At 36.9% G+C, this 27,879-nt stretch overlaps 1 protein-coding gene across 3 annotated transcripts in view; it reads left to right on the top strand.

Moving 5' to 3' along the window:
- Positions 1-27,174, top strand: part of LOC114646352 (neprilysin-like) — a 98,323-nt gene extending 71,149 nt beyond the window's left edge. For all 3 annotated transcript variants that reach the window (XM_028794509.2, XM_028794510.2, XM_028794511.2), the window contains 6 exons: positions 10,485-10,604; positions 12,710-12,843; positions 14,933-14,998; positions 17,971-18,066; positions 22,427-22,503; positions 26,050-27,174. In XM_028794509.2, coding sequence (XP_028650342.2) covers positions 10,485-10,604; positions 12,710-12,843; positions 14,933-14,998; positions 17,971-18,066; positions 22,427-22,503; positions 26,050-26,149 — 593 coding nt within the window. In that variant the 3' untranslated portion in view covers positions 26,150-27,174. The remainder of the gene's footprint in view (positions 1-10,484; positions 10,605-12,709; positions 12,844-14,932; positions 14,999-17,970; positions 18,067-22,426; positions 22,504-26,049) is intronic.
- Positions 27,175-27,879: the final 705 nt, after the last annotated feature.

Below are 27,879 nucleotides of genomic sequence, written 5' to 3'. Positions count from 1 at the left end.
AAAGGCTTAACCTTGGCTAAAAGACAGAGATGTAAAAAGCAATTCTTGACTACAGAATTAATCTGTTTCTCAAAAGAAAGTTTACTGTTAGAAATAACTCCCAAGATTCTGAACTTGAGGTATGCAAAAGTCCACAAAAGAGCCAAGAACTTCAAAACAAATTTGAGCTTTGGCTGTAGGACCAACTATCAGCACTTCTGTTTTATGTTGATTTAGATAGAGAAAATTGTCAGCCATCCTGGATCTTAGTTCTTCAAAACAATTGTGCAACCAATTCATTGCAGAATTGTGCATCATCAGCATAACAGTGAAAAGAAACAGCAAACGTACTAAAAATAGCTTATACAGGATGAAGATATGTAAAAAATAAAATAGAACCCAAAATGTATCCCTGAGGAACAGATAGATAGATAGATAGATAGATACTTTATTAATCCCAATGGGAAATTCACATTCTTCAGCAGCAGCATACTGATACAATAAATAATATTAAATTAAAGAATGATAATAATACAGGTGAAAAAAACAGACAATAACTATGTATAATGTTAAATATTAACGTTTACCCCCCCTGGTGGAATTAAAGAATCGCATAGTTTGGGGGAGGAACGATCTCCTCAATCTGTCTGTGGAGCAGGACAGTGACAGCAGTCTGTCGCTGAAGCTGCTCTTCTGTCTGGAGATGACATTATTTAATGGATGCAGTGGATTCTCCATAATTGATAGGAGCCTGCTGAGCGCCCTTCGCTCTGCCACAGATGTTAAACTGTCCAGCTCCATGCCAACAATAGAGCCTGCCTTCCTCACCAGTTTGTCCAGGCGTGAGGCGTCTTTCCTCTTAATGCTGCCTCCCCAGCACACCACTGCGTAGAAGAGGGCGCTCGCCACAACTGTTTGATAGAACATCTGCAGCATCTTATTGCAGATGTTGAAGGAAGCCAGCCTTCTAAGGAAGTATAACCGGCTTTGTCCTTTCTTGCACAGCGCATCAGTATTTAACATATATATATATATATATATCACATTTAACAGCAGCAGTAGATAAAAAAGAGGAATTCAAAGTCACTGAAAGTATATACAAGTAAGATATGACCTGAACCAGTTAAGAGTTGCATGTTTAAGCCCCACCAGATGCTCAAGATCACGTGATCAGTAGTGTCAAAAGCTGCAGAATGGTCTAGGAGGACAAAATCTGCTGCCCTACCTGAGTCAGTAATATGAGAGATACTTTCAGAAGGGTCGTCTCAACACAATGATAACATCTAAAGCCAGATTGGTAGATCTCAAATAAATTATTAGAGTTAAGATGATCGACCAATTGATCCTAAATAATTCTTTCTAATATTTTAGGCAAAAATGGCAATTGAAAAATTGAGCGAAAATGAGCTAACATTCCAGGATTTAACTCTACCTTTTTAAGATAAGGTCGCACCACCGCATATTTAAAAAATGAAGGCACAACCCCTTTACTGATAGAATCTTTTATAAAATCAAACAGTACTGGGCCCAGGACATCAAATGCTTCTAGTAAAAGACACGTTGGAATAACATCAAGAGGACAAAAAGTAGGTCTAAGTATGTCAATAGGTACTTTTTAGCTGTGATAATGAAACAACATCAAAGGAGTATATAATGAAGGGAATAATGCCATGATTAACAACCAGAAGTACATAGTCAGTTGGAACAGTATCGAATTTGCAGACAAAGAATGAGAGAAAATGCTCACATGAATGAACAGTAATATTTAATCCCATCTCTGAATGGGAGTGAATAGCTGCATTGACACATTCAAATCCCTGAAACCTACGAAAAACTCATAATCCTGGCCCATCTTAAATCCCTTCACACCTCTCCATCAGCGTCTTTTGTTTTGTAAATGTGTTGATCAGCACAAGCAGCCTGCTATCCCACCCTCCCCCTCAATGGAGCTCACCTCAGGCAAAAAGCTGTCCCAGCTCAAGCCAAGGTTCCTTATCTGCATGTGAGGTACCTGGTGTTGAATAGGGTAAAAAATATATCGTCATTTGGAATACATACATTTCATGTGTTTTCTGTGTCTACAGCAATCTGTGTAAATGTAGGATGAAATGCAAGGCAGGAATTGTTGAAGACATAACTAAAAAAGAAACATTTTTCATATTTTAGCAATAATTGGCAAAATGTAGATATGAAGTGTATAATGCATGAAGACGGAAGTCCAAATGTCAAATAAACATTAGATAAATAAACAAAAGATACAAGTATAATATAACAAGTAGGTTTTTATTTAAGAATATAATCATAGAAAAAGAAATCCGGTTAGGGTACGACACTGACATGACATGACACGACAGCTTTGGTGGGGCAGTGGTAAGAACTGCTGACTTGTAATCAAGAGGTCGCTGGTTCAATTATGAACGCAACCCTCTTGAGTAATGAGCTGCTCATATTGTTACTATTATAGAATAAAAACATATATTTGATTTGTGTCTGTAACAGCCGGTATAAATTTATGGTACTTGTAAAAGTTAGCGTTTTTTTTTTTTTTATTCAATTTTACTCTCTAAGTTACGTTCATGCACCCCTCACATGAAGATGAGGGTTCTGCGTCGGAGAAAAAGAACATAAGCCCTCTCCGCAAGAAACATGCAGTCACACATAAGAACAACGCAGCTGCACCAGGTGAAAGATGAAAGGCGTCCATTAGAAAAGATCACAGATAGTCACTCAATAAAGCAGGAAATAATCTTGAGAAACTTTTGTTTTATCATCAAAAACTTTATGTAGTTTGCTGAAGTGTTGGAAAGGAAATTAAATATGTAACCCACTGTCTTGCTAAAAAATACATCTCAGATATGTTTATAAATATAATAAAATTTTTGGGGTGGTATGGTGACTCCGTGTTTAATGCAACTACTTCATCACACCATGGATCTGAGTTCAGATACTGTCTGTATGGAATTTATACCTTAAGTTAGAAAATTGCATATACAGTAGAGTCTCGCTTATCCAACCTTCGCTTATCCAACATTCTGTATTATCCGACGTCCCACCGCAAAAAAAAAAAAAAACGCATCAATCGGCAACAAGAACTGCAAGTTGCGAGCGTGAGCGTAGTCTATTTTTTGTTGCTAAGTTCATTTTTTCAGTTAAATTTTTCTGTTGTTTTGTTGTAAAACATGATTACAGTGGATTATGTGGCTGGCCCTCTCTGGCGTGTGTGTCTCTCTCGCGCGCGTGCGTGCGTGTGCGCGCGTCTCTCTCGTGTGTGTGTGTGTGTGTGTGCGTGCGTCTCTCGCGTGCGTGCGTACGTCTCTCTCACACATGTGTGTGCATGCGTGCGTCTCTTTCGCGTGTGTGTGTATGTGCGTGCGTGCGTGCATCTCTCGCGCATGCATGTGTGTGCGTGCGTCTCTTGCGTGTGTGTCTCTCGTGCATGTGTCTCTCTCTCTCGCGCGTCTGTGCGTGCGTGCGTGTGTCTCTCTTTCTCTTGCGCGTGCATATGTCTCTCTTTCTCTCGGGCGTGTGCATGTGTCTCTCTCGCGTGTGTGTGCATGTGTCTCTCTCTTGCGCGTGCATGTGTTTGTCTGTGTCTCTCTGTCTCGTGCTCTCTATCTAACGCTGCACAGGGAATGCACAGGAAGAGACTGAACACGTGCGGAAATCATCGGCGCGCACAAACCGAAAGGCAAACTGGCTTGTTCCTATACCGAGTGTGTGGTCTTGCACAGAGGAAAAAGTTTGGCGAACTTTTTGGTCATAACCCGATTTGTACGTGTTCAGAGATGTTCGTGAACTGAGGATCCACTGTATTAGGCTCGTAATGTGTAAAATTATAACATAGTTTGATGTTTAATAGGCTTTTTCTTAACACCTCCCATTATCCGACATTTTCGCTTATCCGATGTTCTGCCAGCCCATTTATGTCGGATAAGCGAGACTCTACTGTATATAAAATTTCTTCTGTGTTACACATGTCCCCTTTGTTTGAGCTTTTTTTCCTCATGTCAGACACCTCTGTATTTCTCTGAATAATTTATCAACATTTGATATTGTGGAAATTTATTTATTATTCACTTTTTTATTGTTTTTTGTTCATAATATCATTATGTGTGTTACTGTATCCGATAGCTGTGGTTGTATTGTACATGTGACAGTCATGCCAGGTTAACACCATGGGCTGCAGAAACTTACGTAGATTTTTCATAAGAAATAAAAGACATCCCTATTAAATTCACCTTAATGTCCACCTTGAAAGCTCATCCCTAATACCCTAATTCAGTACAGTCCATAACACACATCGTTTTGGCTACATTAATGGTGTTGAGCTACCTCCCATTATACCATCTTCAAGGTTAAGATATTATTATGGATCACTGGCTTAAACCTGGGTCTGTAAAAAACAAATATAATTATGATAAGTCACTGCTTCCTCAAATATGATTTTTTATTTTGCTCAGTATGAGAAAGTTCATCTGATCAATCAATCCCTGTCACACTTAACAGTTAAATTTTTAGTGTGTTTATTTCAATCCTGTGCCATCTGTGAAATAAAAATAAACACAATCTTTTTTCATGAAGAGCATCCCTTGATGGTTACACCTTCCCATAACTTAACTTTACTTGCTGACTCTAATTTAACCCTTTGTGAGTGTGCAGTCCTTGAACCTGATCAGCTAGAACAGGTTTTGGTTCAATTTAATACAATATTATGGTAAGGTAAGCTTTTACATGAGTGCCTCTTAAATCTTAACTCACTTAGCCTAAAAAAATCAGTACATTTAATGCTAAATTGAAGTCCTAAAACTAGCTTTCACACACCATGCCAAATACACAATTTAAAATCACTACAAATCACTCTGTAACACTTCTCTTTCTTTTTTGATTGCATGCACTTTATTTTCTTTCAGTGCATATCACAGTTCTAATATTAGTCCAAGCATAAAGGTTGTCTTATTATAGCTCAGCATCTTTTTTGGAAATCAGCAACATGACCAACAGTGTAGTAATTTCATGCAGGTCACTGAAGCCATTCAGAGTGAAGCCACCTGTGAGGGACAGCATCACCTAGCATGGTGCTGCAGGTGACTGCTGAGTTGATGTAAACTCAACATTAAAAACAGGTGCAGATAGAGGGACTAAAATCCATTTAAAGACAACAAATCTAAGAGAAGGAGTACAACAAAATAGACAACAAATATCACAGGATGAACACAGGAAATACTATTCGTTTATCCTGGATTGGCATTTTAAGTGCATGGATTTCAACTATACAATACCCAGAATATGCTGCCAATAGGGTATGTTACTAAATATTACATTGTTATTTCAAACGTGAGTCAAATTAAAACATTATTGGAATTTAGAATATGTTTTATATAATGCAGTCATGTTTGTGTTTTCCTATTTAATAATTAACTATTTTTTTTAAATGGAGCATGATTCTAGAAAAAGATCTATGAAGGATTTTCTAAATATTCAGTGATCATTTGATTAGTTCCAGGTTGGATAAGGGAGTGGAGGCAGAGCCCATCCCGGCAGTACAGGGCATAAGGCAGGAAATTGCCCTAGATGGGATTTCAGTCCATGGTAGAGCAAATTCATGAGCCAGTTTAATATTGACAGTTAACCTAATCTGTACATCTTTAGGGAAGTGGAAGGAAAAGTGAAGGAAAACCCACAAGCATGTCGAGTGCATGAAAACTTCCCACTGTCAATGGTCAGGCATGTGATTCAAACCCATTAAACATCAACAAAGGGAAGTCAAGTTTCCCAGTGCCAGTGCTCTGCTTCTGTCACAGTTTTGCAGACATTTGTGCTGTGTGCGTGCCATATTTAATTAATCAAATTAGAGCCAGTTTTCTAAGGGAATATACGAGGGACGTTCAAAAATTTTCCGCATTTTTTTTTAACTCTATTTATTAAGAATTTCATAAACAAATTATATCTCTTTTCTACATAGTCATGTTTGTTGGCGATGCAATTTTCCCAGAGTCGTACCAACTTTTTAATGCCCAATTACTACTCCTCCCACCTTTCCAACGAAAATATAAAAATGCAGAAACTTTTTGAATGTCCCTCATAAAATAAAAGTGGCAACATACATTAAACAAGTACTTTAGGTATACCGTATTTATATAGCAACCTTAATTTTGTAAAAAGTAAAAATAAATTTAAAATAATGCAAAAGTATATAACACAAGATGAAATGTGATGATTGCTTTAGATTTTATTTTTTTTAATCAGTCATTTTAGTATCCTTTAAATGAAGTGTACAATATAATTTTGATATTTTTTTCAAATCAGAATAATTTGGTATACGTTAATTTTCCATTCAAAAATGTATTCTTAGGTGGGCAATTTTTTTATACATTAAAAAAAATACTCTGCTGTTTTTTGTGTTTAAAGATGTCCATGGGCATTTTTATTTATCCTCTAAATAAAAGTAAATCTTGATTATATGGAATATTATACTCTTCAACGAAAATCTATAAAAAAAAAGTCCATGGCCACTTGTCCAAACTAAAAAGAAAAGCCTCAGAACATACCCGGTAGAATGTTTTTGTGCATTGATATATGTATTGAGATTGCTCACGTACTGTATTGCTGAATAGCATATGTGCTTTTCATCTCCATGGCCAACTTTCACCCACAGGTGAGGTTTTGTGTAACTCATTTCATGAAAGCCACACCAGTCATCAGACTCTAATATAATTATCTTTTTGTGTAAACAAATGGTGGATGCAGGGAAAACAGGCAAACTGAAGAAAGGCAGAGCTTACAGCAAGGTTTCAACCAATTTTTGCAGCATCAGCTACACCTCATGTACTTTAGATAAGATGAAATTAATTAATTAATAAGGTTAATAAAGTTTGGAAACCAAAAACTATAAATGTAAAGCACAACTTACAACAAAAGCTGTAGTGCTATAAATCTATATATGTACAGTGCATCCGGGAAGTATTCACAGCGCATCACTTTTTCCACATTTTATTATGTTACAGCCTTATTCCAAAATGGATTAAATTCATTTTTTCCTCAGAATTCTACACACAACACCCCATAATATCAACGTGAAAAAGTTTACTGAGGTTTTTGCAAATTTATTAAAAAAAAAACTGAGAAATCACATGTACATAAGTATTCACAGCCTTTGCTCAATACTTTGTCGATGCACCTTTGGCAGCAATTACAGCCTCAAGTCTTTTTGAATATGATGCCACAAGCTTGGCACACCTATCCTTGGCCAGTTTCGCCCATTCCTCTTTGCAGCACCTCTCATACTCCCATCAGGTTGGATGGGAAGCGTCAGTGCACAGCCATTTTAAGATCTCTCCAGAGATGTTCAATTGGATTCAAGTCTGGGCTCTGGCTGGGCCACTCAAGGACATTCACAGAGTTGTCCTGAAGCCACTCCTTTGATATCTTGGCTGTGTGCTTAGGGTCGTTGTCCTGCTGAATGAACCGTCACCCCAGTCTGAGGTCAAAAGCGCTCTGGAGCAGGTTTTCATCCAGGATGTCTCTGTACATTGCTGCAGTCATCTTTCCCTTTATCCTGACTAGTCTCCCAGTCCCTGCCACTGAAAAACATCCCCACAGCATGATGCTGCCACCACCATGCTTCACTGTAGGGATGGTATTAGCCTGGTGATGAGCGGTGCCTGGTTTCCTCCAAACGTGACGCCTGGCATTCACACCAAAGAGTTCAATCTTTGTCTCATCAGACCAGAGAATTTTCTTTCTCATGGTCTGAGAGTCCTTCAGGTGCCTTTTGGCAAACTCCAGGCGGACTACCATGTGCCTTTTACTAAGGAGTGGCTTCCGTCTGGCCACTCTACCATACAGGCCTGTTTGCTGGATTGCTGCAGAGATGGTTGTCCTTCTGGAAGTTTCTCCTTTCTCCACAGAGGACCTCTGGAGCTCTGACAGAGTGACCATCGGGTTCTTGGTCACCTCCCCGACTAAGGCCCTTCTCCCCCGATCGCTCAGTTTAGATGGCCGACCAGCTCTAGGAAGAGTCCTGGTGGTTTCGAACTTCTTCCACTTACGGATGATGGAGGCCACTGTGCTCATTGGGACCTTCAAAGCAACAGAAATGTTTCTGTAACCTTACCCAGATTTGTGCCTCGAGACAATCCTGTCTCGGAGGTCTACAGACAATTCCTTTGACTTCATGCTTGGTTTGTGCTCTGACATGAACTGTCAACTGTGGGACCTTATATAGACAGGTGTGTGCCTTTCCAAATCATGTCCAATCAACTGAATTTACCACAGGTGGACTCCAATTAAGCTGCAGAAACATCGCAAGGATGATCAGGGGAAGCAGGATGCACCTGAGCTCAATTTTGAGCTTCAATGCAAAGACTGTGAATACTTATGTACATGTGCTTTCTCAATTTTTTTATGTTTAATAAATTTGCAAAAATCTCAAGTAAACTTTTTTCACATTGTCATTATGGGGTGTTGTGTGTAGACTTCTGAGGAAAAAAATGAATTTAATCCATTTTGGAATAAGGCTGTAACATAACAAAATGTGGAAAAAGTGGTGCGCTGTGAATACTTTCCAGATGCACTGTAATTCACTAAGCCACAAGCGAGCAAGACACCCATGGAGCATGCAGGACGGAGCCATGCCCACCAACTCTAAGACCATTGGATACGACGACAACTCACAGAGCCACGCCCACCAACTCTAAGACCATAGGACGAGAACGCCTGCCTGCCCGCCCGCCTGACTGTTACCAGCATGTAAAACCATCGCAGCTTTTAACTCACAAACTGCAACAACTCACCAAACAAGGACACCCTGTCTCTCAAGGCATTCACACTGCTGGAAGACAACCATGGGATACGCAAAAAATAGCCATGTCAGTCAACTCACAAAGCCCAGCCCACCAACTCAAGCATGCGTCCACCCACACTCTCAAGGCATTCACAGTGCCTGCTCATGTGCCCGGACGCAACAACTCACCAACTTGCTTTTGTCTCTGCTACAGTACACATGCACCACTGAGCCACGTTGACTTTTCATTATTCTTTTCGGTTTCAGCTGCATTTCTATATATAATCCACCAAGTCGTCCGACCGAGCACCGACAGAGCACCGCCCAACAACTCGAACCGATACAGAGACACACTCACCAACTCTAAGAGCATGGGACGAGAACGCCTCTCCGCCCGCCTGCCTGACTGTTACCAGCGTTCACCGCAATGTACTGGAGTGTAAAACCATCACAACTGTTAACTCACAAACTGCAACAATTCACCAAACACCGCATCAGACGCTTTCTATATCTAAGAAGATATATAGATACTCATTATTCCCCGGCACGCATCCACGGAGAGGATTGACAGATTGATAGCTCTTTATCGATTCTCTGGGTGGTGGTGCATGGCCGTTCTTAGTTGGTGGAGCGATTTGTCTGGTTAATTCCGAAAACGAATGAGACTCCCTACTGCTAAATAGTTACACGATCGCCAACCGGTCGGCATCCAACTTCTTAGAGGGACAAGTGGCTTTCAGCCACGTGAGATTGAGCATTAACAGGTCAGGTCTTGGATGTCCGGTACTGCACGCGCGCTACACTGAATGGATCAACGTCTGTCTACCCGGCGCCAACAGGCGTAGGTAAGCCGTTGAACCCCATTCGTGATGGAGACCGGGGCTTGCAATTGTTCCCCACGAACGAGGAATTCCCAGTAAGTGCGGGTCATACGCTCGCACTGATTACGTCCCTGCCCTTTGTACACACCCCCCCCCACCCCCACTACTACCATGGTCGGGTGACTTGGTGGATTATATATAGAAAAGCAGCCGGAACCGCAAAGAACAATGAAAAGACAACGTGGCTCAGAGGTGCATGCAGACTGTAGCAGAGACAAAAGCGTTGGGGGCGGGCACATGAGCAGGCAGTGCATACTGAACGATGATTGTATGTTGGTTCGTAGCGTGCATTGTTGCAATGTTACTTTTCTTGGTGGTTTATTAAATTACGGATTTTTCAAATGTTAATTTTTTTCCCTGTGCTTAAAAATCATTAAAAAAGCGGCGTGATTATGCGGCGGCGGGTTGGCTAGTATGCCATAATAGAGGAAGAAATAAAGGAGGTTTTTTTTAGAGATTCTGGCACCTTGTCTTAATTTGTTATGCCTTTGAGGATCAATAGTAGAAAATCCATTTATTCTTGCTATTTAGCTATGTATGGAAAAATAAGTGCAAGTACAATATTGAATTGTAAAATAGGTAGATGTAAAGTTTGTATCTTTATAAACTCTTCTGTGTTTCCTTTCAATATACACTGGAATATAATTATCACAGGGCCAAAAGACCATTCCTGAAGTGCATCTGTAATGAAATGGGTGCCCTAAGATGACAAGTGGGATATTATAGAAAGTGAAATTATTCTCTAATTATTCTCTAATTTCATTGAGGTGTCTGTAGCCTCATCACATAAAATTGTGTGATAATTAGATTCTATATATTTACAATGTGCTTCTTTATTTTAGTTTTTCCAGCTGGAATCCTTCAGCCACCCTTTTTTGGTAAAGGCCAGTCCAAATCTTTGAACTTTGGTGGTATTGGTATGGTTATAGGCCATGAGATTACCCATGGCTTTGATGATAATGGTAAGTATTTTTAGCTCTCTTTCATTATGTTTGCCTTTTGTTTTAAGAGTGTCCTAATGACCAGGGCACCCAGCCTTTGATGGCTGTGATTTAAGCTTTATGTATTATAAATATGAATAATATTTCTAAAAGTAATTGCTTCTAAATGTGATAAATGTTACAGTATATTGTCAGATGCATTATAATTTAACCCAATTTTAAATAAATGGTTTGGATGCTAGATTTGAATGTAAGTAGTATTTTCCTATAAATACATGTAATAAAATAGATGTGTTTATTGTCCATCCATCCATCCATTATCCAACCCACTATATCCTAACTACAGGGTCACGGAGGCCTGCTGGAGCCAATCCCAGGGCGCAAGGCAGGAAACCAGCCCCGGGCAGGGCGCACGCACACACACACACACACACACACACACACACTAGGGACAATTTAGAATCGCCAATGCACCTAACCTGCATGTCTTTGGACTGATGGGATGAAACCGGAGTACCCGGAGGAAACCCACGCAGACACGGGGAGAACATGCAAACTCCACGCAGGGAGGACCCGGGAAGTAAACCCAGGTCTCCTTATTGCGAGGCAGCAGCGCTACCACTGCGCCACCATGCCGCCCCTGTGTTTATTGTAACAGGGTATTTACTATAAGAAATGATTGGTAATTCTTGGTCTGCTGTTTTTCTTAGGCAAAGTAAACACGCCTAGAACCACTACTCTTTATATAAAATAAACTCTTAATTATCATTGACAATAGGGGGATATCGTGTATAATTCATAATCATGGTTTAATGATAAGACATGGTGGTTTCCACTGAAGTATGATTCTTCTCTAGGTTCACCTGTGGAAATCTTGCAACCAATATTGTCTTGCTCAGGATAATTCCTTCCTTATCTCAATATGACTATACCATAAATTATAAGATGTTATATCAATTTAATTTTTTTTTCCTCTTAGATTTTCGTGTGTTTACTAATACAATGCACAATTAAGACAAAACATATTTAAAAAATTTTCAGTAATCTGTAAAAACAGGGTGGGCAGATTTTTTTTTATCACAACATGGTATATGTTTCCTGTCCTGTTTATCAACCGTGATATTAATCTGCATATTGTTTGTTACATGTTGTTTATTGTGTAGTTCCATCCATCCATCCATTATCCAATCCGCTATATCCTAACTACAGGGTCACGGGGGTCCGCTGGAGCCAATCCCAGCCAACACAGGGTGCAAGGCAGGAAACAAACCCTGGGCAGGGCGCCAGCCCACCGCAGGGCACACACCCACACACCAAGCACACACTAGGGACAATTTAGGATCGCCAATGCACCTAACCTGCATGTCTTTGGACTGTGGGAGGAAACCGGAGCATCCGGAGGAAACCCATGTAGACACGGGGAGAACATGCAAACTCCATGCAGGGAGGACCCAGGAAGCGAACCCAGGTCTCCTTACTGCAAGGCAGCAGCACCACCATGCCGCCCTTATTGTGTAGTTAAACATACAAATTTGATCACAAAATAAAGGAACACTCCTAGAAATGTGTGTTAGTCTGCCTGATGGAATAAATGTTTAAACTGCTTGAGTCAGCATAAGAAGAACTAGGGAAATTTGTTAACAGTTAAAATAATGCTTGTTCAGCCCGCCAGTCTACCAGACATATTGCTGTATATTATATTAACCCCATTTTTGATACCTATTTCATGCCCTGCCTACTTGGAATGTGGTCTCTTTCTGAATTGTCTTTCCCAAGATTACTTCCATTTTTTTCCCTACAAGGATTTTTTGTGGAGTTTTTTCTTGTCTTCATAAAGAGTCAAGAGATTAAAGCCTCTCCGTTAATTTTTAGCAATGGCAAATCAAAAACACCTAGTAACACCATTCTGTGAATATTTGCTAAAACAAAACTCTTCATTTGGTATTTTTAACATGCTGTATATTGTAGATATCTGATGTTTAACTTTCACCCATCATTTAGGTGCCCTTGACAAGTATATAATTGTGCTCTTGAAGATACAGTACTGTGTATGTATTCAGTGAGTTATCTCTGACTTAATACTGATGGAATAAGTGTAGGTTAAAGAAACTTTTTTTTCCTTACAGGTAGAAATTTTGACAAAAATGGTGATCTAACTGATTGGTGGAGTCAAAAATCTGCAGAAAACTTTAAAGATCTCTCCCAGTGTATGGTCAATCAGTATGGAAATTTTACTTGGGACCTAGCAGGTGGACAGCATGTGAGTTTTAACACACACACACACACACACACACACACACACACACACACACACATATATATATATATATTTTAAATAGCCTTTATATAAAATAATATAACAAGCAACAAGTATTATTTCCACTTATCATACCTTGCCATTTTTTAATCTACTCAAATCTAAAGCATGCAGTAAGTTTCTCTTCTCTATCAATAAAAACGCTTCATGCCTTACTCTTTAGTCATAAACCTTGTGCTATTTTTATCTGCCCTTCATTTAATAACGGTTTAATAAGACTAATGAGGCAAATATCAAAAACAAGTTCCACCATCATGTAATTGCACGACAATTCATTGACATAAGACAAATATTTGCATTGAAACTGATTAAGTGATTTGACAAGTTTTGAGCAAGCCAATGAGAAAGATGCTGTAACTCTTCTTGAACTATTTCGTTAATCAATGCAAAGATTTTTCAACTTCATTTTTCTATGGGTAGACAACTACACATTAGAAAAATTGATTTAAAAATATTGAACATGTTTAAAAGGTGAATTTTTGATACAGTAGATCACTTTACCAGTACAACTGGTTGGTATGGGCTCTCATTTCACAGTTTGGAATCTGTGGTCTTATCTATCATACATTAGAAGTGGCAAACATAATGGATACTGCAAGCACAGTTTGTTCATTTGTTTTGCAGAATTGTTTTTCATACTTGTTTCCATAATTGAAAAAAGGAAGTGCTAATCTAATTCTTGGTTTAACTGAAAATGATACAAGTCTCTTTTTTTCCACAGAAAATCTGCCTGACTCATTATTTCTTTTAATAACTAACAATGAGACATTCTATTGTCAACCAACCTAGGAAAAGGTGCATTAGCATGAATCTGTAAATCACTAAACACATTTTTTTGTAACAAAAGGCCATCATTCTGCATAGCAATCACCACTGTTTAGAGAAGAATAATTGTTCTTGACATGGAAAAAACTGTGATGATAGTGTTCAAAAAATAAGCTGAATGCCACTTTAAAAATGATGGCAATATGATGGAATATAGAATAACTGCAGGTTTTAGGTAATTAAGCAAGGTGGAAACTTCCATATGTACATTTTAAATATTGCATAAATATAACAACTAAAGCTAATGATTACAAACATATGCAATAGTGAATCATGTTGATATTTCAAATGAAACACCTGTTAAAAAATAAATAATTATAGAAAGAGGAAGTGAAGAAACAGAACTTATTTGAAAGCTTGTGGAGGCTTTAATATAATTTGAGAGTCTGTATTTCCTTAAAGCTCAGTTAGGCCATTAGCAAATTACTATATTCTTGTATTGTTCATTCATACATAAAATGTATTCATACAGTAGCTTCATATAATAATAACCAGAAGCTGAGCTGAAACCTTAGCCAGGTCATGCTGTCTGTGAAGTCTGCAGACCTTCCTTATCTCTGCTTGAAAGGATTTACTTCACATGCCCAGTTTTTCTCCTGCTGTACTTCTCAGCAACACACAGGCTGACTGTCCACTTAAAATTTGCCTAGTGTTAAGATTTGCAAGTGTTTATGGATTAGTGTGCCTTGCAATGGACACTCATCCTGTCCATGATGGGTTTTTGCCATATGTCTTCATACTAATTAAGTAGAATGAGGTCTCTTGGACAAAGCAAAGACACATTTTCTTACTCATGTGTCACAATCTAGGAAACAGAAAGAAAAAACACACGTAAATCTGTTTTAGCACTTTTAGTCACAGAGTTTCATTTTTCAGATTAGTTGGCAGAATGGCATCTTTAGCAGGTAGGCAGGGATCAAATACTAAAGGTTAGAAAGATTTCCTAGATATTTAAATCAGGAGAGAAAACAAACTTTTACAAACACTTATTGTCTCACGATGCTATGTACTATAGACAGAGTTCAACATCACATCAATCCGATGACATCATTGACTCACAAACAACAAAGTGCAAAACCTAAATAAACATGCCAAATAATCAAAAATAAATATTTGAAATTTGTTTTTGGGTTGCTAGGTGAGCACATCTTAAACCAGAATTAAAAGCTGCCAGGTTACTTACTTTTGTATGTTTTTTGTTTCACAGCTTAATGGCATTAACACCTTGGGAGAGAATATTGCGGACAATGGAGGAATCAGACAGTCATATCAAGTAAGATCTATAAGGTTCCACATTGTGATGTCTGCCTTTTAAAACTGAACAGTTTTCTTTTTCCTGAAACAAGAATGAGGATATGTTAAGTGAGCACTCAATTTTATCTGAACTGTTTACTACTGCTGTAGATAGACACCAAATACTTCTGCAGTCTGGGAAAACCTGTGATGTGACTGCTAGCTTTGTAAAATATGGCCTTTTACATATACAGGTACTAGCAGTATTTCAGAAACAGTAAATGTTAATTCTCTCAATGATTGCTCAACTTGAAATAATTAGGTTGAGATTAATTCAATTTTCTATTGTAACAGCTCATACAGGATCTAGATTGAGCTGGATGATTCAGCAGTCTGGGTAGTGTCAAAATAATCCATATGAGCCGCACAAGTTGTCACCACGCTTTGCTACATTATTTATTATTATTATTTACTTTTTTAAACGCATGCATCTGCAAATCACGACACTGTGGCATAGTTTTCATTTCAGCTGATTTCCTGTCTTACACATGTATTGTGATGTGTCTTGCTGCTAAACAGATCAGAGCAATGTTAGATCAGGAAGAATACCGATTAGTTAGTAAGACAGTGACAGGGTGATCACAGCAAGCAAAGTAAAAAAGCAAGAGGCAGGCAGGTCAAAGGTGGACTTATTTCATTATTTTGGAGGTATCAAACAGGCAGCGGCAGGGTATAGTTAATATCACGACCTTCATAATAAATAGTCAACACCTGTGGACTCACCCAGAAAGAGGGGACAGGATCATCACATTATCAAGTCAGTGTCTGCACAATCTATTTTTTTCCTCCTTTACAGATGTAGCAGTATTTTAATAAAGGTGGCCTGAATATTTTTAATTATACCTCATTGTTCTAAGAATTATGTGTCAAACCAGTAGCCATGTAAGATGGAGACTAATTGAAGGACAAGACGTCTTAGGTGACAAGGCCAAGTTTAGGTTTTAAATCATTGTAATAAAAGGAAAATCAGAATTATCAGAATTATTTTCAATTTGCTTTAATGAGAAGGTCTTAGCATTAAACTACAGTCATGGATCAGAGGTGTAACAATGAATGTAACAGAATCAAGCACAAATTAATAATTTTAGAGCACAGGAGAAGCATTTAGGAAAACTGCTCTGAATTCGCTTGTAGATCAAAGTGTAAAATAATGGGACAGGAAAAAGAACAAGCTGTGAAGGGGTCTGGCTATATGTTTTACTAATGAAGATTACAAGCTAACCATTCAAAATTACACAAATGCTGATCATAGAAGTGAAGTGCAAAAAATCTGTAAAACATTTCTGGCTACCCATGTTTACAGTCTTCACAGCTACTATCCATTCATCCATCCATTATCCATCCCACTATATGCTAACTACAGGGTCATGGGGGTCTGCTGGAGCCAATCCTAGCCAACACAGGGCGCAAGGCAGGAAACAAACCCCAGGCAGGGCGCCAGCCCACCGCAGTTCACAGCTACTAAATATACTTATAATTTAATTTAATTTTTATTCACCCTACAATGGTGATATCCTTTTCCCAGAGGGTGTGGGTTCGAACATGACAGCATCTGATATCATAAATGCAAAACTTTAAGTACAAGTGTAATAGGCCATTTATCGTCTTTGATTAAGAATAAAAATCATGTACTGTGTTGGGGGCTTCTTTTTGAATGCTGGTTATTGAAAACATTAGCATTTCCCTTTTATTACATTTTTAAGTTTTTGCTCTTGTTAAGCCAGTCTAGTGAGGAATCAGAATGTAACACATTAATTTTTATATTCTCATTATACTCTGCCAGAAGTCATCTGAGTGCTTAAAGTAATAGAATAATGAAATCTTGTTTTATACGTTTTTACAATATATTGATACATTTTGGACCCATTCAGGTGAAAAAGTAGTAATCCTGTCTAAATGTATGATGTAATTTTATAGGATTTTATAGAAAAAAGGAAGTAGATGATTCTTACTTTTATAATCTTGCGCCTCTACTGAGGATAAAGGGGAGTTTGGAAGATGAATAGATGGGTTAGCAATTTACTAGATCATTCAGCTGTATAAAGGAAGACTGGAATAAAATTAGATTATATTTTGGTGGAAACCTCTCTTTTAATAAAAAAGGAACAACCTGGTGATCACATTTTGTTACCACAAACTATGCCCACAAGATAATTGTTGCTATAGAAGTGGTAAAGTTAGTGAAGAAGAGATTGTTTGGAAAGGAAATTACAAAGCGGAGGAGAAATTGCTTTGATTTAAATAATTACACATTAATTGAATGTTTGAATTATTAACAGATTGAAGTAATGCTCTTTTTTCTTCAAATCTTCCTTTTAGAAGAGAACAACAAATGCTATTATTTAAAATCACATTCAAAATTCACATTAGTTCTGAATTTTGAATGCTGACATAAAAGAAATGCCTTTATAAAATATGTACAAACAGGAATTTGGTCTGCAATTAATAATTAATAAAGGTAAAACCAGCATTCTTTAATCTCACAAGGATAAAGAGAATAGTTTCACTGATTACTGATTAATGGTTGTGTGTATTGTATGTCTGTAGCACCATATTAGACTGTGTGAAGAGAAATCATATCTGGTTGTATATGTACAGAGACACAGAGTTACTCATAGACAAAATAAACACACAAAAAAAACCATAAAAAATAAATGGATAAATGTAGTCAATATTTGTATGTAGTTTTAGTGTGAATATTTTTTATATATGCAGCAATACCTTCTCCACTTTTGGGGTGGATTTGTATTATACATTTTTAATGTTATTTTCTCTGTTACTTTTGACTTTTTGCTTGAATCAAACTGTATGCTGTTTTTGGAAGTGTCCAGAAAAAAGGCACCTGCTAAAATCTGATATCTGTACATAAGCATGTAATGGACTATAAAATTCTATGTTTTTGTGAGAGAACTGCACATACTGATTTCTTTGATTTGATTGTTTTAATGGTAGGCATACCAAAAGTACATTAAAAAGCATGGAAAAGAAGAATTGCTACCTGGCATTGAACTGAACCACAAACAATTATTCTTCCTCAATTTTGCACAGGTAAGTTAGTAATAATATTGGAAATTTAATAGCCTGCATGCAAAGGTTAATTTTACAAATGTAGTATAGGGGATTGAAGAGGAAAATGTTATTACAATCCACCTGACACTAAGTATATTCGGGCCCGGCTAGTATTTGGATGGGAGACCATCTAGGAAAAGCTTTGGTTGCTGCTGGAAGAGGTGTTGGCAATGTGGATACCAATGATTCAGTGCAGTGATGGGGATACTGTGCTGTAAGAATAGCATCGTGCTTTCAAATGAGAGTAAAACCGAAGTCCTGACTCTCTATATCCACTTCACCACCTAATAGCTAATGTGTGGTGAGTGTACTGGCAAATAAATGCCGGCTATCGCATCATCCAAGTGAATGCTACACATTAGTGGTGTTTGAAGTTACTCTCCATTCATTATGAAAAGCACTCTGAGTTGTGAGAAAAGAGCTATATACATGTAAATTATTATTATTATTAAGCATTAGTTAGAGTAGCAAATAAGAAGAAAGTGTGTTTATTTCACAGTTGCATGAGCAAAATACCTGGAAAACAAATTTTATTGCAGTTGTGGCAAATCCTCTGTTAGTAGGGGTAACCACCTTGATCCCTGTTTCCACACCCAATCTCTCTCTTTCTCCCTCTGTCCCTCTCTAAACTCTCAATTCTATCTCACTCTGCTGTATATCTGTTTCTGTTCTTTCCACTAGACAAATGCAGTAAGTAGACTTAAGGCAATCTGTTCATTTCACACTGTGGTGTCAGACTTCTCTAAATAACTTGCCAGAAGTACCTCTTAATGAAAACTATATGCCTATATCCTCAACAGCCTCATCTAAAGGGCCATTCAGCACTTCATGTTCTCTTGTTGCTTGCAGCCTTACATGACACACACACGCTTAATATTCTTTTCCCAAACTCTTATGAATCTACCTGAATGGGAATAAATATTAGTCTCTTCTCAAGAAAGCTACAAGAATTCTTTAATCTCTGAATTGTCATAGAAACCCAAATACTGTACAGATGCAAGGCTACGTACAATTAGGATAATTTATGAAAATAATAAAATAATAATAATAGGTTACATTTATTGAGCACCTTTCACAAACCCAAGGTCGCTTTACATACAGAGTAAAAAAAAAAAAAAAAAGTCTCTGACCCAGTTATAATGGGATAAGTTTCAGCTTCCTGTGTTCCTAAAACAGAAATGTATCTTAATGAATTAATTAAAAATAGTAGCTTGTGCAATATTAAAGAATACATTTCATTTCAGGTGTGCAAGCCTGGAGATAATGTTAGGAATATCTTCTATCCATACTAAGACACCATAGGCATAAACTGTATTACTTTTTAATATGCCAGTTCGGTTCAACTTGTTTTAGAGAATGAAGACACTGATTATACCTCTATGAGCTTTGCAGAGATGCCCCATCTTCCTCCATCAGGATGGATGAAGGCTCCAGTATTAACAACAATAGAGGTGGTGTCATCCTATGCTTTATTTCCCGTAGAATACTTCCCTCTCAAGAACATCAGTGGGGGTTGGGATGGTGTGAGTTCTGAATTTTCTTATAGCAAACAGATGCTCAATTGTATTTGCCTTGTCTGCCTTCTCTGGTTACACTTTAAGTAGCATCACTCCTACCCATGTGGTGCTGTCCAACTGTTTCTCATCTAGCCAATTCAATTCATAAGGTTAATTTCTATATATATCAAGTCCCAACACTACATTGCAGAGTTTGCCGTACAAGGTTGGTCGGAATGTTTGGATGGATGTTAAGTAAAGAGCCACAAGCAACAATAAGGTTTTTCCACATTTTCAGAAACCTTGTCCACTTGCATTGTGATGCAGACCCCTATTTATGCACCACCCTTCACTAAACCTGCCAACACCTGCACGCTGTGATAGGCACTGAGGAAACAATCACTATCTACAACTCCTACTTCTGGAATAGCTCTATGAGAAGCTGTTTACAGAACTACGATGAGACAGTTAAAGAAATTATAACATTACAGGAATCACATTTTTTATATTTACTAAAAATACCAGTGGTTATTGTTTATAATTGATTGTGGTATGTTATTGTACTGTACTTTTCACCTCTTTACGTCTGGCATAATTGTGGAACTAGAATCCATCCTGTTGGACATGATGAACAACAGAACAAATATGGATCTTTGAACTGATTTTCGTTCTTTTCTTCTTCCCAAGTACATTAGACAGAACTTTATTTGTCATTGGAGGGAAATTTGGCTTTTTACAGAAGCTCTTTGAATAAATAAATACATAACTAGGTAAACAAATAAATAAATATAGACCCACACACACTATTAGAAAATTAGAAAAATTATTAGAAAGGTAGAAAACTTCTGACTTGGCAGTCATAGTGAGGCATTACACAGGCATATTCCTGTTGGTATAAAAGAGCTCCAGTAGTGTTATGTATATATATATATATATATATATTTATATACCAGTATTTTTTATTTTTTAAGATTTTTTTTAGTTTGTTTTTATTTAGTTTTCATTTTTCTTTTAGTTTTTATTTAGCTTTAATTTTTCAGTAATTAACTTTTAGTTTTCGTCGCATTTTATTTTACTCACCAAAAGTGTCCACACAGACACTGCTTTGCTAGTGTAAAACAGTTTTCTTTATAGTGTAAAACTGTATATCATTCATATTGCACCTGTCAACTTAATACACACAATTTCACTGTTTGTGACAGAACTCAATTTTCTCCTGATGTGACAAGGCTTCCAATATAATCAGAAGATGTAAGAATCAAATAACAAGCATGCTCTGGTGTTATTTGTTACTTTAACATGTAATAAGTTTAACCAAATAGATAGTTAATTTCAATAAGACTTTCATTTTTATTTATATATGTTGAGATTCCCTTTGCAAGCAGTGAGATTACTGCACACATAAATTCTTATTTTATATTTATTTTTGATATTTCATGATGCTACCAATATGTCATCTACCGATTTTGAAACTTTGAAGGTATGTTTTTTTCAGGAAATTCTTGCTTTGGTTATTTTTCAAATATTGTTTAAGTCACTACTAGAAATAGAGGTGAAAGTTTTTCAGTGTATATATGACATTTCTACAGCCATATTGTTTATACAAAATACTGAAGATCATTTATAGCGACACCTTAGATCGGGGGTCCTCAATCACGGTCCTGGAGGGCCACAGTAGCTGCAGGTTTTTGTTCCAACCCAATGACCTAATAAGGAGCACTTATTACTCAAGTAACATTTCTGCTTCACTTTAGTTGTCTCGCTCATTAAGATTTTGAACCCTTATTGCTTATTTTAATCGTAAACAGCTGTAAACAGCTGAGACCAGCATTTCTCCATTTAACTGGTTACCATTTATACCTGTGTATATTTATCATGCACTATTAGGTTTAATTAAATACTTGGAAGGAAAGTGAAAAGAAAAAAGTGAAGGACTGAGAATTACTCATCCATTTTAGCCTTCAAATCATTTGAGTGATATCCTTAGAAAGGGGAGGAAAATCTAGGATATGAGAATTACCTTACATAGCAGAGTTAAAGCACTAACAAGCCATGAAATTATTGGCAAGAATTGCTTTCTAATTAAGCAACCGGTTTAGAACAAAAACCTGCAGCCACTGCAGCCCTCCAGGACTGTGATTGAGGACCCCTGTCTTAGATCATTCACTCATTAAGCAACATGTGAAACCTACAGAGCTCACTGTGAGCATAAACTGGGTTGATGTAATTTAACAACTCATTTAGGAATAAGCAAATTTTGGCAGTTGAGAGTGCCTAATGACGCACTTCTTATATCTGGCTATAAAATAACATCTGAATTTACACATTCTCTGTCCACATATATTCAAAGGAGTTCAATACAAGTTAAAACAAAATGATAAAGCCAATAAAATGCAAAAACTACCAGTGCCACTTAACACATGTGTGACCTATACAGCATGGGATTTGCTTTGTTAAAGTGCAATACTGTTTGCTATAATCTGTTGATTATGCATAAGCATACCGGGAGTGAATCAAGAATAATATTGGCATTATTTGAAATGTAATCATGCTTCACCACCCCCATGAAAATTCAATACATTGTTGAAATTACACTTTAATATTTAAACTTCAATTGTTGTAGTAATAGAGGTATTTCAGTAGGGTAATATACAGGTATTACATAAACAGTGATCATCAATACAAGTGGTGGTTGCTAAGTTCAAATGTGATCAATAGTATGGATTTCCTAAAGAAGTCAGTAAAAATTCATATCAAGTCATTTGTTTCATTTGAACTAAATAGACAAAGTGGATGATACTCTTCTGTTACCCTCAACTTTCTCTTTTTCATGTTTATTTCAGGTGTGGTGTGGGACTTACCGACCAGAATATGCAGTCAACTCAATTAAAACAGATGTGCACAGCCCAGGAAAATTCAGGTCAGTCAGTGCTAAATTTTTGTTTTAATTACAGGTGACTGGTTTTAAGTTTATTTGTAAAAACTCATTAGTTTAAAGGCAATGAGCCTTTAAAAAATCTGGTTTGCTGAGATCAATTCAAATATGTTCATATGGTTTTCCCTAAGACTTACTTATGATGATCACAAAGACAGAGGAGTCTAGAAAATGTCAGGATTTCATCACAAGTCTTACACTTTTTGGTCCAAAGTCAGAGACTTTGAAAAGACTTCCTGCGGTTATGGAAGGTAGACTGTCAACAGATAGTCAGCTTTACCTTACAGGCAGTGTACAAAAAGAGGCAATTCAGAAATCAGGCTCTACTGTTACTTTAATCTGAACATAAACGATTAAGGTACTCTAAAAGTGAGCATAGATATTTTATGTTTAATAAATTTGAAGCAATTTTTAACTTGTTTTTTCTTTGTCATTCTGGGGTATTGAGTGTTGCTTTATAATGGAAAATATTATTTTAACATAATGTGCAACATAACAAAATGTGAAAACGTGAAGGGATGTGAATAGTGTCTAAATGTACAGTATGTAAGCTGCATCAGTAAAGACAGCAAGAGAATAATTTGAAATCATACTGTGTAACAAGGCCTAAACTTCCATACCTGGATATACAACAACACTGATCTGCTATTGAACTTACAACTTCTTTAGGGTGATAGGAATGAATCCAGACATACAAGATCAAAATTAAATTCAGTTTTATGCCTAAATAATCCTTCCCAAAAACTTAGTCAAACTTTTCTACTGTTGCTTGTTAGTCCAATTAATTCAGATATTCCTTGAGAAAGTTTAGTTGTTAACCACAACTGAGCCTCCCTATTTGTCACATGCCCAAGACCCTGCCTGCTAAATTCATTCAAACCACACTGATGCAAACCCATGGGTTTCCAAGCTACTTATTTATGTGCTTTCTTGGTTCTTTCTCCATTTAACCCTAAAGCTTCTGCTTATTCTAGTCCAAAACACCTTTTGAGGTCTATGTTTTCATTTGTTGTTCTTTAAAACACTAAACTATTCTTTATCCCTACTGAACACAAGACCTTAGTTGTCTCTAAAAACAACATAGAACCCAACTTACGTGTTCCATGTGATGAAGTGAGGGAGGGTTGTGTGGCAGAGTAGTGTTTTAGTTCTAAAAGCTATGTAGCTTGGCTCAGGCTTGTGTGTGTGTAAGCAGTCTGCAAACTGGGCAACCGCAGGGTCTTTAATGGGGAGGCAAACTGATTGCTTGTTACATACTGGCAGGATCAGCTTAGTTGTTCTTCATTGACATTCCACGAGTTGTCAGGCAGAGAACCTGCGCCCACAACGTATAAAAGTCTGGGAGAAACAAACAAAAAAAGAAGAACAAAAGTAAAAAGAAGAAAAAATGAAAGAGCAGAATTGAGTTGGAGCCAGTGTTATTAAATAGCAGCAAAGCGGTTAGAAGAAACTTCACGGTGGAGCTGCTTGAGACATGCCCAAGGGGTCCAGGATTCCGAGGAAGCCAAGCTGGGCGTACGTAAGAAGGAGTCTGGCTCAGTGCATCCCAGTGGACAACAAAGGATGGTGACCGAGATTGTAGTCAAAGTGGTCCATTTCTGCTAGTGTCTCAGCCTTGCTGATCATGCCTGAAAGTTGGGTAAATAGGGCAAGACAAGCATGAGAGAGACAAAGTACACTGGGAGGGAATATAAAGACAATTCTAACTTTTGATTTTATGATTAATTTTAATTGGAATATTTGTTATTTATTTGGATTTTTAACATCCTCACTATGCACTGGAGTTTTTAAATTATTTTTTTGAAGATCCTGCTCTTTTGAACACTGATTTGTTTGGATTGAATACAACACACAATGCACTTTGTGCTGCACCAATTCTTGTTGTTATGTGTTCTCATTGCACTAGACATTCTTGGTAAATGACTAGCGATGCAACACAGTACAGTAATCCCTTCTCCATCGCGGGGGTTGCGTTCCAGAGCCACCCGCGAAATAAGAAAATCCGCGAAGTAGAAACCATATGTTTATATGGTTATTTTTATATTGTCATGCTTGGGTCACAGATTTGTGCAGAAACACAGGAGGTTGTAGAGAGACAGGAACGTTATTCAAACATTGCATACAAACATTTGTCTCCTTTTCAAAAGTTTAAACTGTGCTCCATGACAAGACAGAGATGACAGTTCCGTCTCACAATTAAAAGAATGCAAACATATCTTCCTCTTCAAAGGAGTGCGTGTCAGGAGCACAGGCTGTCAGAGATAGAGAAAAAACCAAACAAATCAATAGGGCTGTTTGGCTTTTAAGTATGCGAAGCACCGCGGCACAAAGCTGTTGAAGGCGGCAGCTCACACCCCCTCCATCAGGAGCAGGGAGAGAGAGAGAGAGAGAGACGGACAAACAAAAATCAATACGTGCCCTTCGAGGTTTTAAGTATGCGAAGCACCGTGCATGTCGTTTCAGGAAGCAGCTGCACAAAAGATAGCAACATGAAGATAATCTTTCAGCATTTTTAGACGAGCGTCTGTATCGTCTAGGTGTGCAAACAGCCCCCCTGCTCAATCCCCCTACGTCAGGATCAGAGAAAGTCAGCGCAAGAGAAAGAGAAATGTAAGCTGGGTAGCTTCTCAGCCATCTGCCAATAGCGTCCCTTGTATGAAATCAACTGGGCAAACCAACTCAGGAAGCATGTACCAGAAATTAAAAGACCCATTGTCCACAGAAACCCACGAAGCAGCGAAAAATCCGCGATATATATTTAAATATGCTTACATATAAAATCCGCGATGGAGTGAAGCCGCGAAAGGCGAAGCGCGATATAGCGAGGGATTACTGTATTAACAGATTTCTAACTGATGAAGACTACCTATTGAATCTTTAAAGCATTTTATACCTTTTATTGGCTAACTAAAAAGATTACAATATGGAAGCTTTCGGGGCAAATCAGGCCCCTTCTTCAGGCAAGATGTAATCAATTGATTACATCTTGCCTGAAGAAGGGGCCTGATTTGCCCCGAAAGCTTGCATATTGTAATCTTTTTAGTTAGCCAATAAAAAAAGGTGTCATTTTGCTTGGCTTTTCTCTACATTCATAATAGCTAACACGGTACAACACCCTAGTACTACAAGCATTTTATACAAAACTTAACTTTTTATCTTTCCCTTTTCCAAATTAAAAAAAAATGTTTAGATAAACAGCATCACTTATATAGATCTTGAAAATTCTGTAACCGTAACCCTCAACATGGTATTTTTGAAAGAGGTGACGGAATTTATAAGCATCAAACGGTTTACTGTACATGTGGGAGATTGGCAGAGGAATGCTGTTTTTTTTTGGGTAAGGGTAAAAACGTTTGGCTAAGCGTCATTCAGTATTTTGACACTGGGGAGTAGTGTCTACCCTATGTTGAAAGTGGAAGCTCATCCCTTTGGTTACAGTCATGACACTTGGGCTAGTAACTGCATGGCAGTGATATATGTTTAAGAAGGTTTTCTGTTTAACATTATTTTTTTTCTTCTTTCCATAAATAGAGTTCTTGGATCATTACAGAACTTTCCTGAATTTGCGGAAGCCTTTTCTTGTAAGAAGAATGATAAAATGGTTCCAGAGAAAAAATGTCGAGTTTGGTAACTGCCCATTCCTCACCAAAAATAAGAAAAGAAAATTGCTGCCTATTCAACAGACTGTTATTTCAGTGCCATTCAAAGCATAGAAGATAAACTGTCCATCTGTATGCAATCATTGGAACAATATTTGTGCTGTCTCTCTCACTTTCAATATAAAAACTTTAATAGCTGTATTAAATAGGGTGTAATGCAACATATAAGGCAACACTTTAATAATATATCATTTTTTAAAAAGAACAATGCAGTCTAATGCATTGGTTTGCAGAATGTATAAAAACTTCAGTTATTGTAAACAAACAATATTGCATTATTCTAGTTATTTGCTTTTTTATGAAGCCTTATTTTGTAAATTTGGTGTTTTTTGTTTCTGTTTTTTTTTTCCTTTTTCAATGTGAACAAATGGGGGAGGGTCTCAATTACTAGCATTATGGAAAGACGTTTTACTCCACACCAAAGAACTTAGTTTTATTATCCCATGTAAAATTAATAACAATACTATACGTATTTTTCATTTGTATTATTGTTATTTTCTAAAGATATTTTTTGTTAATGAAATTTTTTTACATTTTTTATCTGGTAATCTATACCTTAAAAAATCATATTTTAAACATTTTGTTTTCTTGGAAAAAATCTGCAGTATTCTTTGACTTGCAAGCTACAAATGAGAATTTATATAGCATTCGTAACTGAATGTTTTGGACAGAAAAAAAGAGAATCCTTCGCACTAAAAGAAACAAAATTTATATTGTTCGTTATTATAAAGTTATTAGTGATATGGTTGATAAACAGTATGTATTAACAGTGGGATTAAAAAGCAAATCCCTTTGGGTGATTTCATTGTTAGCAGAAAATGGTCATTTTTAATTTATAATAACTTTCACTTGTGTATTCTTTAATATTTTTATAGTCCTTAATGCCAAGGAGATTTACTATACTGAAAGTTAAACAAAAATACCTCAGACAACTCAATTTAGATACTTTGTAATAAACAGCTTAAAAATTGTTAATAAATGCTAACTCTAAACTTTCTTTTTTGATTCTTTCTTTTATATTTACTTACTGGAATTAACTCATTACATTCTATGCATGACATTGTTTGCAAGAAAAAAATGGATACGATCAAAGTACTTGATTTTATTTTTCATAACTTTTCCACAAATATTTGTACAGTTATTATATGCCTGTATTAAAAAGATTGTTTGCACCTTACTAAGGCTAAATTACAGTATACTAGTTCCTATACTTGTTATACTTCTATACTGTGTTTTAAAGATACTTACTGTATTTAAATAGCTTGTAGCATACAGAAAGCAGACTACGTTATTATCATAAAATTATGTATGAATGAATTCTATGAAAATAGAATAAATGTAGCAGCCATCTTGGAACCTGCTTTATTATTTAACATTCGTGATGCCAAATAGCAAGTTCCATGTGGAAACCACACTTTTATTTAATCCCTTCTACTTTTTCTATAAGGAACCTATTATCATCCCTACTGCCTATCCATTATTATGCTAGTGCAGAAATGTCTTTTGGCTCAGGATAAAAACATGGTAGAGTTAGCAAGAAACATGACACGTCAACTGAAAAATAATTAATTGACAATACTTTAATTCAATAGTGTTGCTTGATCATTAAAATAAAGTTGTGAAGATTACTATGAAGTTAACATGACATTGTAATGTAATAACAAGTAAGCAAAAGCATATAAATAGACAGAAATTCCGATAT

This window comes from Erpetoichthys calabaricus, chromosome 2 (assembly GCF_900747795.2).
Source record: "Erpetoichthys calabaricus chromosome 2, fErpCal1.3, whole genome shotgun sequence".
NCBI lineage: Eukaryota > Metazoa > Chordata > Cladistia > Polypteriformes > Polypteridae > Erpetoichthys > Erpetoichthys calabaricus.
The sequence above is the reverse complement of the archived record's forward strand: the minus strand, read 5'-3'. Positions and strand labels throughout refer to the sequence as shown.